This window comes from Rhinoderma darwinii, chromosome 1 (genome assembly GCF_050947455.1).
Source record: "Rhinoderma darwinii isolate aRhiDar2 chromosome 1, aRhiDar2.hap1, whole genome shotgun sequence".
Taxonomy (NCBI): domain Eukaryota; kingdom Metazoa; phylum Chordata; class Amphibia; order Anura; family Rhinodermatidae; genus Rhinoderma; species Rhinoderma darwinii.
In genome coordinates, this window is record NC_134687.1 from 433,343,392 (window position 1) to 433,359,893 (window position 16,502).

The 16,502-nt window shown below is 41.9% G+C and overlaps 1 protein-coding gene across 1 annotated transcript in view; it reads left to right on the forward strand.

Moving 5' to 3' along the window:
* MYO18B (myosin XVIIIB) overlaps window positions 1-16,502 on the forward strand; it is a 625,429-nt gene that overhangs the window by 496,306 nt on the left and 112,621 nt on the right. Inside the window, exons 36-38 of the mRNA XM_075825873.1 lie at window positions 10,764-10,877; window positions 12,550-12,666; window positions 14,744-14,827. Of these exons, the coding sequence (XP_075681988.1) occupies window positions 10,764-10,877; window positions 12,550-12,666; window positions 14,744-14,827 (315 nt within the window). The remainder of the gene's footprint in view (window positions 1-10,763; window positions 10,878-12,549; window positions 12,667-14,743; window positions 14,828-16,502) is intronic.

The following is a 16,502-nucleotide window of genomic DNA, read 5'->3' on the forward strand; positions in this document are numbered from 1 at the left end:
TAGTCATTTGCTTATCTAATTCTTTATGATGTTGTGCGTGTCATAACAGCTTATATCTATACAAATGTATTTTGGGCCTACATAGATTTTGTAAAAACAGATTTTATTCTCACATTTTTCCCTAGTTAAAGAGGCTCTGTCACCAGATCATTTTTGACCAAGTTATGACCAATTTTAGATTTATGCTAATTCGTTTCTTAATAGACAACACTTCGGTAAAGTTACTGTGGGAGTATGTGACAGCACAGCATGATCTCACGAGATCCCACTATGTTTGTGAGTACAGCTAAACATGAATGAAGAGAAGTGTATGACGCTGATTGGTCACTGATTGGTCAGCGTCATACGCTCCTCTTTATAACGCCCAGTTGGTAAAAAGTTGAAAAAACGCCCAGTTGTCTATTAAGAACTAATTAGCATAAATCTAAAATTACTCATAACTTGGTCAAAAATTATTGTTTCTCAAAATAAAAACCACTGTTGATTATGTAGGAGATAGGGCACTTATAATCTAGTGACAGAGCCTCTTTAATGATATTTGTACAAGTGAAGGAAAAAATGAAAAATTCTCAAGAACCTTTGCTAATAAACTACATGGTTTATTTTCATTCGGCCCAATTTATGCCTTATGTCTATGACATCTTTTAAGCATCTGTAGATAAAATATAGAGGTCCACTAATAGATAGGAAGTGTAATGGCAGGAAGGAGGTGAAGGGAAAGTGCGCCCTAATCTACCCACCGCCCTGTCCCTGCCTACTTGCAACGACCCGCGCTAGGCGACGGGGTACAACTGGGCGGCAGTCCCTACGCTGTCTAAGTGCACGGGAGAACAAACAGGGAACACGCAAGGGACGGGGCAGTAGCCCACGGAACGCCGCGAGGAAACGGAGCGGTGAATGAATAGTCAGGACCAGGATGAAGTGGAGTATACCAACGTGAGCACGGAGAAGGAAGCAAGCCAGGGGCAAAGCGAAGCAGGTTAAGCGGAACTGCAGCAAGGCAGAAGCACGGCAGAAGGAGGCTGGAGCAAGCAGCAGTGGGGCCAGGAATCCAGAAGAATTACAAGCACTGAGGAAGAGAACACGGCAGGTAATAAAGGACAGGGGGCGGAGCTAACTCCGACTGACCAGACCGCGATAGGCTCTCCCACTCCTGAGCCTGCCACCCTGGTTGGTGGGAGACGGTGTGACAGTCTAACAGGTCTGGCCTCAGGTGTGGATTGATTACTCCCAGGAGTATACCTAGACGTAGTACCTGGCAGATCCCTAACAGTACTCCCCCCTTTTATGAGGGACCACCGGACCCTTACTAAGAGGACCCGGTTTAGTAGGGAAGAGAAGGTGGAACCTCCTGATCAATACCCCAGCGTGAACATCACGGGCAGGTACCCAAGTCCTCTCCTCCGGCCCGTATCCTCTCCAATGGACCAGGTACTGGAAGGAGCCCTGGACCATACTACTGTCCATAATCTTGGCCACCTCGAATTCCACCCCCTCAGGGGTGAGAACATGAACAGGAGGTTTCCTCGAGGAGGACCAGGACGGGGAGCAGCGTTTGAGGAGGGAGGCATGGAAGACGTCATGTATGCGAAAGGATGGGGGCAGCTCCAGACGGAAGGATACAGGGTTGAGGACTTCAATGATCTTATAAGGTCCAATAAATCGGGGAGCAAACTTCCTGGACGGGACCTTAAGGCGCAAGTTCCTGGACGACAACCAGACCAAATCCCCGACGACAAACCGGGGGTTAGCAGAACGTCTACTATCAGCCTGAATCTTTTGTGCGCTCTGGGACGCCTCTAGGTTCTTCTGAACCTGGGCCCAGACTGTGCACAGTTCCCGATGAACATCCTCTACCTCAGGATTATTGGAACAACCAGGGGAAACGGAGGAGAACCTTGGGTTAAACCCGAAATTACAGAAAAACGGGGAGACCCCTGACGAGTTACTGACCCGGTTATTCAGGGAAAATTCAGCAAGGGGAAGGAATGAGACCCAATCGAATTGACAGTCAGAGATGAAACACCTTAAATATTGTTCCAGGGATTGGTTAGTCCTTTCCGTTTGGCCATTAGTTTCGGGATGGAAGGCGGAGGAGAAGGACAGATCAATCTCCAACTTTTTACAAAAAGCTCTCCAAAATAAGGAAACAAATTGTACCCCTCTGTCAGAAACGATATTGACTGGGGCCCCATGGAGACGCAGGATGTGTTTCACAAACAAAGAAGCTAACGTCTTGGCGTTAGGTAGCTTCTTAAGGGGCACAAAGTGGCACATCTTGCTGAAGCGGTCTACTACCACCCACACCACCGACTTGCCCTGAGATGGGGGCAAATCGGTGATAAAATCCATGGAGATATGGGTCCAAGGTCTCTGGGGAATGGGCAAGGAACGTAGTAGGCCCGCAGGTCGGGACCTAGGGGTTTTGGACCTAGCGCAAACCTCACAAGCGGCGACGTAAGCCCTAACGTCTTTAGGCAACCCAGGCCACCAATAGTTTCTGGTAATGAGGTGTTTGGTGCCCAAGATGCCAGGATGACCAGATAGAGCGGAGTCATGGTTTTCCCTGAGTACCCTTAGCCGGTATTGCAGGGGAACAAACAGTTTGTCCCCAGGGAGGTTCCCGGGAGCTGAACCCTGATCAGCCGCAATATCAGAAGCTAAATCAGAATCCGTGGCAGAAACGATTATACCAGGGGGTAAAATACAAGCAGGATCCTTCTCGGAAGGAGGATTGGCCATGAAACTACGTGACAGAGCATCAGCCTTAATATTCTTGGACCCAGCCCTATAGGTAACCAAGAAATTAAATCTGGTAAAGAATAGTGCCCACCGAGCTTGTCTAGGATTAAGCCTCCGGGCCGATTCTAGGAAAACCAGATTCTTGTGATCCGTAAGGACCGTTTCCTGGTGTCTGGCCCCCTCCAGGAAGTGCCGCCACTCTTCAAAAGCCCATTTAATGGCTAGAAGTTCGCGGTTGCCAATATCATAGTTACTCTCCGTGGGCGAAAACTTCCTAGAGAAGTAAGCACAGGGGCGGAGATGGGTGAGGGAGCTGGTACCCTGGGACAAGACGGCCCCCACTCCCACCTCGGATGCGTCAACCTCCACAATAAATGGCTCCTCTTGGTTGGGCTGAATCAGCACGGGGGCCGAGATAAAGCACTTCTTGAGGGTCTCAAAGGCCTGGACCTGTAGGGAGAGGCCATGCATCTGCTGGGTCAGGGTCTCAAGGGGGTCCATGATAGCGTCAGCGTAGGATAATGGTAGACTAGGTATGGGCTTGTAATTATGTAATGGCAGGAAGGAGGTGAAGGGAAAGTGCGCCCTAATCTACCCACCGCCCTGTCCCTGCCTACTTGCAACGACCCGCCCTAGGCGACGGGGTACAACTGGGCGGCGGTCCCTACGCTGTCTAAGTGCACGGGAGAACAAACAGGGAACACGCAAGGGAAGGGGCAGTAGCCCACGGAACGCCGCGAGGAAACGGAGCGGTGAATGAATAGTCAGGACCAGGATGAAGTGGAGTATACCAACGAGAGCACGGAGAAGGAAGCAAGCCAGGGGCAAAGCGAAGCAGGTTAAGCGGAACTTTAGCAAGGCAGAAGCACGGCAGAAGCAGGCTGGAGCAAGCAGCAGTGGGGCCAGGAATCCAGAAGAATTACAAGCACTGAGGAAGAGAACACGGCAGGTAATAAAGGACAGGGGGCGGAGCTAACTCCGACTGACCAGGCCGCGATAGGCTCTCCCACTCCTGAGCCTGCCACCCTGGTTGGTGGGAGACGGTGTCAGTCTAACAGGTCTGGCCTCAGGTGTGGATTGATTACTCCCAGGAGTATACCTAGACGTAGTACCTGGCAGATCCCTAACAGGGAGATACTGAGACTAGGGTAGTTACTATGCATATTATATATAACGGTCAATGAGTTCTTATATTAATATAAATGTAGAAGAATGATCGAGGCACTCACCGAAGCTGGCAAAAAATTCGTTCTTTATTACAAAAGAGGATCTAGGTCAGGATGTGGAAATGCCTACGGCCGTTTCACGTGCTGGTACACGCTTTCTCAGGGCCTTGAGAAAGCGTGTACCAGCACGTGAAACGGCCGTAGGCATTTCCACATCCTGACCTAGATCCTCTTTTGTAATAAAGAACGAATTTTTTGCCAGCTTCGGTGAGTGCCTCGATCATTCTTCTACATATATATCCAGCTTTTTGTGCTATTCTTTCGAAGAGCAACTCCGTGGCAATTTACCTGCAATTATCCAATAGTAAGCAAGCCATATTTCAACTCCTATTCCGACTGTGCGGTTTTGGTAGTGCCAGCCTCTTTCCTTCTTCCCATTGATTATATTAATATAAGGTATCTATATATTGCCCATATAACCAGACTGTTGCTGCTTAGGCTTGGTCCAGAATGCGTTTGGGTATTACGTTTGAAATGTTACGCTGAACATATGCCCCAGTTGTATTCACCTGTATGCCATAGACTCCTATGAAAAAAAATGCATACCACACAACTAATTTTTCGTTTGTTTTTCTGCGTACAGTTGTATTAAAAAGGGTGGTGGACTACACTTTCAATACAGTTGAAACAAAGCTATATCAATGTTTACCAGCTAAATGTATGCTCATAGGACACTTTTTTTGCCGTACATTTGGCTAATGAAGTCTATGGACATGTTCGAAGTATACATCAGGAGAATTACCTGGCATATACGTCAAATGTAGAGCCCAAATGTGGTGTCAACCTAGCCTAATACTCACTCTTGGAATTATGTTCACTTGCAACTTCAATACAATAGGGGCTGGTAAAAATAATTCTATGAGCTACACCTTGGCTAACCTAAAACATCACTAACCTAAAACATCCTCAATTACACATTTCTCTCTCTAGTGAAATAGTAAGATCTTGCACGGCATCAAAGCCACCCGTACTCACTCTTCTCAGGCTCTTTCTCTGAACAGCGGGCCATGCTGGGGTGTTCTTGTCCTCTTCAGGCTCTGCGGACTGACTGTCACATAAATAGTAAATATAGGATGCGGGCAGCGGAGGTATCAAACTACAGATAAGACCCGAAAATGAATTCAGACCCCAGACCAGATTGTGCCATTTATTACTGGGTTCTGACGCGGGTTTTGATGTCAGAGTTTACACAGGGCAATTATCGTAAACGAGCGTTTTCTGAACGCTCGTTTGCCCGATAATTGGCCTGTGTAAAAGGGCCCTTACAGTCAGAATGATCAAAATGTTGTTATTTTGTACATATATCATGTGAAAGTAGTGGCAGATGCTAGGTCACATGCACCTCTGCTAAAATGTAAAGATGTTCAGCAGGCAAATAGAGAACTTCTGAAAAGAGAAAATATATATATTTTAGCTGCTATAGATGCAGGAAGTGACACTTTTTCAAGCACCACCTAACAATGCCCCATATGATGGTGATTTACTATGCAGCATCATTATAAGCCGCGGCACTAATTTACCGCTAGTGACGTTAGTCACTAAGTAGCCTCCCAAATTAGAAGGCAAACTACAGTATAGAATGGCAGCTTCTGTATCCAGTAATCCTTCATCAATGTAAAGTTCATTTCACGCTTTGCTGTTTTGATACAGTTTTTCAAATTCTTTTTTTTTTTTTGCAAAAAGCAGGCATGGCGTCTACCGCTAGAGGTATAAATGAAAGCTTTATAAGTCTCTTTTTTTTTTTTTTTTATCCATCATCGTTTTGGCTACAGGGGAACTGGACCTAAAAGGGGATTGGTGTATTATTCTGTTTCTGCTATTTCCCCTGATTTAATCCCAGTTTCATGTTGATTGGCTTTTCACTATGCATTGTGGCACCAATTATAATGTGACAGTGTTGTTACTTATAAATTATTCATGCATAGGGGTGTAACTATAGTGGGTGCAAAGGTTTCGTTCCCACCTGGGCCCTGGTGCCTCACAGGCCAAACTGCCCCTCTGCCCCATAAGAGGACACCAGCACTGTCACTGACATGTCATAGTTGGGGGCCCCATTACAGGTTTTGATTCAGGGCACTGGAACTTCAAGTTACGCCTCTGTCTATGAACATTAGTAGGCAAACAGCTAATATAATTTGGCACACTTGGAATCCATATGCTCTGTATCTGTATTTTTAAGAGTTCATGTGGCTCTCTACATTGGACCAATAGGTTTCTGAATTATTCATATTATAAAAACTTTTATCATTGCATACAGAGCTTTTACTTGGCTCATCTTATTTAAAGCCAGCAGAGAGAAGCAAGTAGAAAGTGTTCATAACATTCATCAGGAGACAGAAATGAAATACTGTGCTAACCTTCAGACTTTCTCATACATTTCTAGCGCTGAGAAACAGAAGGGAATTAGCATTTGCTCAAACAGTCCATCTGTTCGTAAAAATAATTCATGAAGTCTGTGAACGTGTGCAAAATGAAGTTTCATTTCTGAGGTTGTTCTCGCTGTGCGAGTTCCACAGAAATGATTCCATCATGTACTACTGCCGCAATACAAGAACACATTTGACAGAGAGCTAGCTAGAAGCGAGCATAGGGCATCTTTTGTTGAGCTGAGTCACAGGCTAAATTTCAGAGCTCTATAATCTCTTTTATATGTACAAGATTGGACACATAAGCCTTTTTAGTAGGAGTAGTCGCAGAAAGGTTGTGATCTGTAGCTATATTTAGCTTTTTATTGCTGGTCAAACGTGTGTTTACTTACAGGCCTTGCTGGGAGTCAGCGAATAACAAGCCTATATACACTGTAGTCGATCGGCTTGTAAAGCTAAGTGAACCAAACAAGTTTTGTTCACCAATGTCAGCAAAGATTTCATTACATAAAGGGAGCAGCTCACAGGCAAATGTTAAAACCTCAATTCAAATCTGTATAAGCATTCACTTATTAGCTCTTCATCTAGGAAACGTAGATGCAAAATGAAAACTGTTGTTATAACGACTATAGAACTCATTCCAATATCAGCAATTAATGCAAGGAGAGAAGAATTCATATTCTAAAAAAACATAATATACAGTACTGTGCAAAAGTTTTAGGCTGTTGTGGAAAAATGCTGCAAAGTAAGAATGCTTTAAAAAATAGAAGTGTTAATAGTTGTTTTTTTTATCAATTAACAAAATCAAAGTGAATGAACAGAAGAGAAATCTAAATCAGATCAATATTTGGTGTGACCACCCCTTTTGCTTTTAAAATAGCATTAATTCTTCTAGGTACACTTGCACACAGTTTTTGAAGGGATGCAGCAGGGAGGTTGTTCCAAACATCTTGGAGAACTAACCACAGATCTTCTGTGGATGTAGGCTTCCTCAAATCCTTGTCTCTTCATGTAATCCCAGACAGACTCAGTGATGTTGAGATCAAGGTTCTGTGGGGGCCATATCCTCACTTCCAGGGCTCCTTGTTCTTCTCTATGCTGAAGACAGTTCTTAATGACATTGGCGGTATATTTGGAGTATTTGTCCTGCTGCAGAATCAATTTGGAGCAATCAGACACCTCCGTTATGGTATTGCAAGATGGATAAGTATCTGCCTGTATTTCTTAGCATTCATGACACCATTAATCCTGACCAAATTCCAAACTCCATTTGCTGAACTGCAGCCCCAAACTTGCAAGGAACCTCCACCATGCTTCACTGTTGCCTGCTTACACTCACTATTGTACTGCTCTCCAGCCCTTCGGCGAAAAACAAACTGCCTCCTGTTACAGCCAAATATTTTTTGACTCATCAGTCCAGAGTACCTGATGCCATTTTTCTTCAGTCCAGTCCCTACGTTTTCATGCATAGTTGTGTCACTTGGCCTTGTTTGCACGTCGAAGGTATGGTTTTTGGCCGCAATTCTTCCATGAAGACCACTTCTGGCCGGACTTCTCGAAACAGTAGATGGGTGTACCTAGGTCCCACTGGTTTCTGCCAGTTCTGAGCTAATGGCACTGCTGGACATCTTTCAATTTCGAAGGGAAGTAAGTATGATGTATTTTGATCTGCTTCACTAAGTTTCCTTGGCCGACCACATGGATAGCACATCTTGAAACCCCACTCTGCTTTGAAATTTTTGCCTGGGAGAGACCTTGTTGATGCAGTATAACTACCTTGTGTCTTGTTGCCATGCTCAGTCTTGGTGGATAGGTGACATGAAACTGTCTTCCACAACCTCAGCTTTGTAGCAGTTTGGCCAGTTTTAAGCCTCCTACACAGCTGTTTCTGTTACAGTTAATGACTGGGCTTCAAACTTCTTATGAAAATGATAATCATTATCATCTATTTGGTATAATTGGTTAATCATGCACCTGACTATAATCCGACAAAAAAAGGGTGGCCACAACAAATATAGATTTGATTTAGATTTCTCTTCTGTTCATTCACTTAGCATTTTGTTAATTGATAAAACTATATAATCCTTCTATTTTCAAAAGCATTCTTACTTTGCAGCATTTTTCCACAACTGCCTAAACATTTTGCACAGTACTGTATACAGTGGTGTAACTATAGGGGTCGCAATTGCGACCGGGCCCCGAAGTCAGGGAGCCTGCGGCCCCCCGCACCACCTCAATGAGAAGTTACTATAGTAACTGGGGCCTATCTAATAAACTACATGGGCCCCTGTTACTATAGTAACAGACAGTACTTACCCTTCTCGTTCCGGAGTGCAGCGGAGGTCCTGACGTCACCTTGCAGTATGGTAGCTAGTGAGGGCTCTATGGGGAAGATTAATCCCCCCTATAGAGCCGTCGGCTGTCAGTAAGATGCTCAGACCACCCCTTGTAGAATCCCCTGCCCCTCAGCGTCGGCTGATCACTTTTAAATTAGTGGGGGCAGGTTTATGGGGAAGGATTATACTGCGCTCAGCTTCCTGCCCCTACTAATTTATAAGGGGTCGGCCGACGTTGGGGGGCCGGAAGTATACTGACAGCAGAGGGCTCCATAGGGGGGAATAATCCCCACATAGAACCCTCACTAGTTACTATACTGCAAGGTTAGGGAGGTCTGAGCATCTGAATGACTGCTCTAAAGGGGGGGGGGGCAGAATCCCTCCCCTATAGAGCCCTCTGCAGTAAGTCAGACGCTCAAACCGACCTCCCCCGCAAAGAGCCCTTGGCTGTCAGTAAAATGCCCAGACCCCCCTTGCAGCCTACTCCCGGGTCCCGGTCCCCCAGCTTCGGCCGGCCGACCCCTTTTAAATTAGTGAAAACAGGAGCGTGAGCGCTGTAAGTGGCGCTCAGTTTTTAATACAGGCTACCGCTCACCTCGTGCATCTCGTCACTCCTCTTCTTACTTGAGGAGAGCTCGAACGCTCCTCGTGCAGACCTGCTCCTCTCTGGCGGCGCGTGCTACGTACAGCATCAGAGAGGAGGAGGAGTGTTCTTACAGATGTGCCCATCATAAGGCACGTCTGCTAAGTAAAATAAGGCATGCTCCCTCCCCCCGCTGCAGTCCATCTCTGGCTCAAAATGCCGCCCCGGATTTTCGGCAAGGTGGCGCCGCCTGAGGCTGTTGGCTCACCCCAGCTCATGGCTGATGCGACACTGTGTATAGTACCAATTTATACCGCTTTTAACCCCCTTAAGGACTTAGCCAATTTTGTCCTTGGGGACCAGAACAATTTTTTGATTTTTTTTTCACATTTGCATCGCGGCGGTCATAACTTTTTTTGTTTTTTGTTTGACATACCTGTACAAGGCTCTGTTTTTTGCAGAACAAGTTGTACTTTATGTAGGTGCCACTTTGTGGTACATATACATTTGTGTTTAATATACTGTATAGAAATTTTCATTTTGGCAAAAATGCAGTATCGCTGCATTTTTCATTTATTTATTTTCACAGTATATACCAATCATATTTGATGCTATGAATTTATTGTGCAGGTTGTGTAGATTGTTACGATAGTGCCAATACTAAATATGTGTACATTATTTTATGTTTTGGGACTTATATCTAATAAAGTTGCTGATTGCAAATCCTGCTAGCACTCATGGAATCTGCTTTTGTTCTAATGTGTACTGTATGAGGGAGGACGAAAGGTAGAGGCGTAACTTGAATTTCCTGGGCATGCAAAATCTGTAACTACTGCATGCCAATATAGTATTTATAATACGGGTGTCTTCTTATTAGAGAGAGGGGCCTTTGATCCCTCTCAAGCACCAAGTCCCGGATGTGACTGCATCCTCTGTACCCCCTATAGCTGTGCTTTACAAGAGAGGTAAGCGACTGCCAGGCACTACTTCAAGTATTTTTCTTTTCTTTAACAATTCGAATAACATGAGTATTGTTTCTAGGTGACAATACCTCATGGTACCACATGGAAATATCAGATGGCAGCACACAGAGTGTCTATGGTTCCAAAGTTCGGAGCTGAAGGACTCTATGTGCCGTGGACACTCTGCCACGTATATAAACCATAAGGATATGTTCCTGAAGCAGAAAAATCCACCACAGAAAAAAACAAAACATAAAATGTATATGTATTAACGCAACAGCCAAAATGAACAAAAAATGGTACATGTAAAAGCATACTTGAGCTATAGCAAGGCAGAAAAAAATAGTTTTAATTTAAAGTGTTACTATTTCTACATTAAATAGAATTTAAAGACGAAAATTGTAAAAAGAAAGTACGGTTATTCAGGTCATGAGGGAAAATGCTATGTTCAATCTCACCTGGACCTTTTGGATTTAAAAAATAGATTCTGTCCGAATTATCCATTGACTTAACCTGCTGCAGCATTAAATTATCACTCTCTGTTTCAGCTTGAAGAAAGTGAGGCCAGGTTTGCGGAGTCCCTGAAGTCTCAGAGATCGCTGAGCTTAGAGCTGGAAAGTCTACACATGGAACTCGACAATATTACCAGGAATAAGAATATGGTAATTTACATTTTTATCAGCTACTTGCTTCTCTAAGCTGTTTGAAATCATTACTGCTTCTCCAATAAATGAATGTGATGACCTTTAGATCATATTACCACTTTATTTCTTTATATAATGTTATTTATTGTTTTAATTATTGTTTAGAGAATGCTGCAGATAGCATTTTATGACGGGACATGTGCCAGAATTCCTCAACTGGCATGTTTTCTTAGCAACAAATCTTTTTAGGGAAATTAGAAAATGACTACTGCTTTAAATAGACTAGCCAAAAATATTCATTATATTTGCACTAGGCAAATTAAATACACATCTAACTCCCTTATCCCTGAACGATTCTTATTTCACTAGATGCATTTGTTCTGTTATAAGTATATCACTATAAAGCTATCAACCCAGGTGATCACAAAGCCAGGGCTGATGGTGGCATGACAAGGAAAGCCCCCTCCCTTTGTTAATGCTATGATTACTACTAATCACAGCATTGCAGAGGATAAATGGCTGAGTTCAGACCTCTCCAATGTTGGCCATTGCCACAGGGTGGTGGTTGTCAATCAAAACCACCCGCCGCATGTGATCACGTGGACCCAACTGATGTGCCTGCTTTAAGGCACAGCTGACAGCCCCATGGTGTTAAAGAATATGTCCACCTTTGAACTACATTTTACAGTTTACATATAAAATCAATCTGCATTAAAAAGTTGAGTAGTTTTCAAAAATGAATTGCAATATTTTTCCTGTAGTGATCATAAATTATAGTCCAGAACAATTTACAATTCTGCTGGTTGCTATTGGAAACAGTCGACAAGCTTGCTGTCAGACACACCCCTAACTACTTAGCTGAGCTCCTATATTGTAGTCGGCTAGTTATGTTTTCAACATTATAACTGTATGCAGTATGATATGGGCCTCCTTATTGTCTTTGAATTAAACTATAAAAACAAGAGGTAAAATATAAGGGCATATTCACTTACTCATCAACTTAAAGAGGACTTGTCATGTCTCCTGATATGTTTGTTTTAGCAAATACTCATATTCCCCATAAAATAACAATTCTGAAGCATTTTCTCTAAGAACTATTTGCATTATTTATTTTCTCTGTTACCCTTTCTGTGTGTGTGCAAATAAATTGACAACTGTGTATTATTATTCCTCTTGGTCATGGACATGGTTCAATCAGTGCTGACAGCATTAGTCTGTGTAGGGAGCCACCCTAATGACAAAGGGATTTATACTGCCCAGTTGTCAATTTACTCTTACATTTCCAGGAGGAATAACAGAGGAATAACACAATACAGAGTTCTAAGAAAAGTTGAGATTTGTTATTTATGGAGAATACAGATATTTACTAAAACAGATATACATCATTGTTGACAAAATGTTAGAGATAGCATATTTACTGCAGAAACATAAAAGAGAAACGTCTCCCAACATCTCCCATAATCCTTTACAATCATTAAAACTGGGGTACTTCAGCAGTGAGCAATGTGAATGTCAAATTTTGCTTTGGAGGTGACTTTGGAAAGTAGATTTATTAGAAGCATAAGGTTTGTGGACACATAAATGGTCATTTCCCAACATTTACTGTTCATTCTTAGATACCTGAATGTGCTGTTGCCGAAAAAAACTCATAACTTTCTCACTCAGCGTTGTTTATTTCCATCATTTTTAGACTGATGAACAATTGTTCCAGTTGCAGCATGAAAAAGCTGAGCTTCTAAAAAGGATCGACGAGGATCAGGAAGACCTGAATGAGCTTATGAAGAAACACAAAGCACTCATTGCACAGGTAGGAATAGGAAGCCTACAACAAAGGTTTCCACGACATCTTGTCATTGGAGAGAACGCACACATACTAAATTTCATTTTGTTTGCAGAGAAATAGAAAGGGCAATTTATTCAAGGACATGTTTCCGGATGTGTATTACTCACCTCATAAGTATCAGAAATGAACACTGTGACATTAGGTTGACAGCAAGAAACATCTTTGTCACAGTGAGTGCAAGGGCAAATAAATATTCCAAATCCATGTGACGTGCCTGTCAGAGCCTCTTTCATATGTTTACAATCCCTGATCAAGAGGCATTTCTAAAATTACATGTCCACAGTACCTATAGTCACGAATTGAAAATGCCACTGTCTTTTTGTGATTTTTTCATTTAAAATAAATTGTTTTATAAAGGGTTATATGAGATTTTAAATTTTTTTTTTTCAGGCTTTTAAACACAAAAAAACCTCTATAAGGGTTAAAATAACATATAAAGTTATACTCACCTGTCAAATCCCTTGCTGCTTATGTGCTGCTGGTTTAGCGGTGCCATGCCATTGCAGTGATAACGTGTCGTACCGATAAGATCAAGGCCATTTTAACACATTGGTTGGCCCAGTGCAAAGGTCGCATGATGCAGATGTGAACAGAGCCTAAAAAGGTATCACTCTAGATAAGCACTTAGCCTGGAATCAGGTCACAGAATAGAAATATGTGTTGATCTTGCAGGTGTAAGCTGCAAACAACAACTACAGCAAGAAAGATCAACTTTTGCTTTTTTGCTAAGAATAGCAAATTTACCTCACCCCCATTCCGTAAATTGAAGTCTGAATTAAGAGATGTATAAGCACCTTAACATGAGCCCAAAACTTGAATACTCTAGTCACACAATGCTAACAATACTTACATTACTCATAATAGTACCTATAGTGTTCATAGAGATACCCATAATACCAGGCTCGCAGTAATCCCCATAGCTCTATCCCTATAGAAGTCCCCATGGTGCCAGTCTTATTGTAGCGCTTAAAGTGGCAGCATCATAGTAAAGTACTGTACTTACCCGATCCCTGCTCTGTTGCGCTTCCCCCTTTTACTGTCAGCTGCAAGGAAGTTACATGAGAGCAGCCTATCACTAGCTGCTGCCAGTAACTTCCTCTACCAGTGCAGATCTCTGTCGTTAAAGGTTTTGTCCATCCTTTTAAAAAAATAAAGATTGGGGCAGCACGTACAGCACGTGACCGCTTTGGCCATTTACTGCTACAGTGGTTACATTCCAGTACAGTTCATCATTGCTGCTGCCATGTAAACAAAGTCTGGCAGAGCAGAATTGGCGCTAGAGCAATGGGGGATTTAACAGGTAAGTATTGGCTTTTTTGTTATTTTACCACATATACAGGTGCCCCCAAAAAAGCTGGACAACCACTTTAAATTAGGAGAACATTGTCTGTGCAGCAAAATCACCGTTTTTGATCAATTGACCTTTTTTAGGAAAAGTGCTCACTTTACCAGGTGGATGGTGTACGCTAGGTAATAATCTCATATTATCATAATTGCTTGTTAAGACTCTATGTAGGATTAATGCTAAAGTAAAGCAGATCTGGAACTAGGAAATAGTAATGTTATGAACATACATTTTAGTGGTTAGAAATCAGTTTACTGGCAGAAGCTTTCTTGGGCATCTGCAACACAGACACAATAGTTAGACTTTGTTCACATCTGTGTTGGAAACTTTGCTCAGAACCTTTGTTGCAAAGTCCGTCTTTTTTTTTCCAGAAAAAAAGGCGCAGCATGCAGTGCTATTTTGTCCAGCAAAATTACGTTTACCATGACAGAACCCAACTAAACCCATTATATGTCAATGCGATCCATGGTTTTGTAAACAGAGTATGCTGTCTGCTTTATTATGGAATGTTTGGGTATGTGTTTATCCTATAGAACCTCTTTATGTATGAAATAGCACCTTCCAGGTAGCATTGACCATGACAGCTGGCTCAACATTTAATAAATGACTTATGACAATATCTGACAATGGCCTGTTTAAACAAATATGTATGTTGAATATTGCTAAATCTATATAATTTTCCCACTTTACAATTAGTCTGCAACAGATATTACACATATCCGGGAGCTACAGACTAAGCTAGAAGATACTCAGAAAGGGAAGCAGAGCCTTCAGGAGAAGGTGAGATTCCGTTTTATTATTATTGGATTTAAAAAAAATTGGTTTCCTACCACTATTATCGTGGACATTCTACTCCATCTATTGGTATGTATAAACTAAAGGAGGAGAGGTGCTGCTAAGGTTTCGTATAATAATTGGTTAAGTGAAGAGTCAGTGGAAATCTCAGAGGTTTAGAAGAAGGGTTTGAAGCATTATGTATAACCATATTTTAGAAACATGCAAGCAGTTTTTAGATCTTGAACTTCGTGAAGATAATGTTTAGTGGTTTTAAGATAAACTAAGGGGGTACGTACCATAGAAGCAGCTAGTATGGCTGCTGTGAAGTCCTTGGAGAGCTGTGGTCAGTCCTGATTAATGTCTTTAGAGGAATTGACCCAAGGACAGTAGCGTAGCTAGTGGGGGGGGGCAGGGGGTGTGGTTGTCCCTGGCCCACTGAGATGGTGGGGACCAGTGCCGGTCCCCCACCGGTGGTATGTCCTGGTTTCAACTCTATCTGCATCCCTAAAATCATAGGGATAACTCACAATAAAGCTCTGGTTTAAGAGTAATATAAGAAAAGGCAAATGAGCTCAAATACCAAATAAAGTGCATACAGATTTTATTATACTACCTTCACTTATGTTATTTCCTATCTTTATAAAAAATAAATCATGGCTATATCCAAATTGCATTGGTGCCCTTAAGATACAATATATGACATGGATACATATTGGTAGTTTAATTTATTTTAATGCATCAGTTTCTTCAATCACTCCAAATAGTTTTATTACATCTGAACTCATAAGGAAGAAAGTGCAGATAGCTTGACTGAACATTTTCTTTGTTAGCTGGAGATAGATTTTCCATTCTTATTTTATATGCTAATTGAAAAAAAAAATCTTAAAACAGAAACAAACTGATGAAACATAAAATGTGTTTGATGACATTTCTGGAAGGCAGCAATGATTGCCAGAAAAAAACATCTGGTGTTGAAAAAGATTAATCCTAAAGGCATTTTACATTGGACTTCTCCTTATGAGAGAATGACATTTCTGTAAATCATCAATGTAACTACTGTCAAAGGAAAAAAAAAGTTAGAGGATTTTCACTTAAAAAAAGGGCCTCCTATTAGCAAATCAGAAGTTACAGCAGTATCTAAAGATCGGTAATTATGTTAATTTTACTTACAGATTCTTGTGCCATCCATTTTTGCGAAAAGTAAAAACAGGAAGTTCAGCCATATTGACCATCAGTTGCGGAGAGGATAATTCAAAGTGACCACCAATACGGCTGTATTTCATGTTGTCGATTAAGCAAAAATGGCCACTTCAACTGTATAGAAAAATCTGCACAGGTTAAAGAAACATAAAACAAAAAAAAAAGATGAACAAAGCGGATAGAGAAATATAGTTTCCAAGCTTTGGTCACTTCTGATTTACTAACTTTCAGACATTTTTACATCTTTGGTGGATATTCTCTATAAGTCTTTCATAAACTACAATTCAGAGTGCATACAAATATACTCTCTATGTAAACACAATTGCAAATTGCCGAATATAAAAGACTCTAGATTACTGACAGAATATGCATGAAATAACCAGAAAAATGAAATATATTCACTCAATAAATTATTTGATTATGTTACGTTAGAAGGTAAGGTCTTCTCTTTATGAACCAGTAGACAATTTTGTAGACT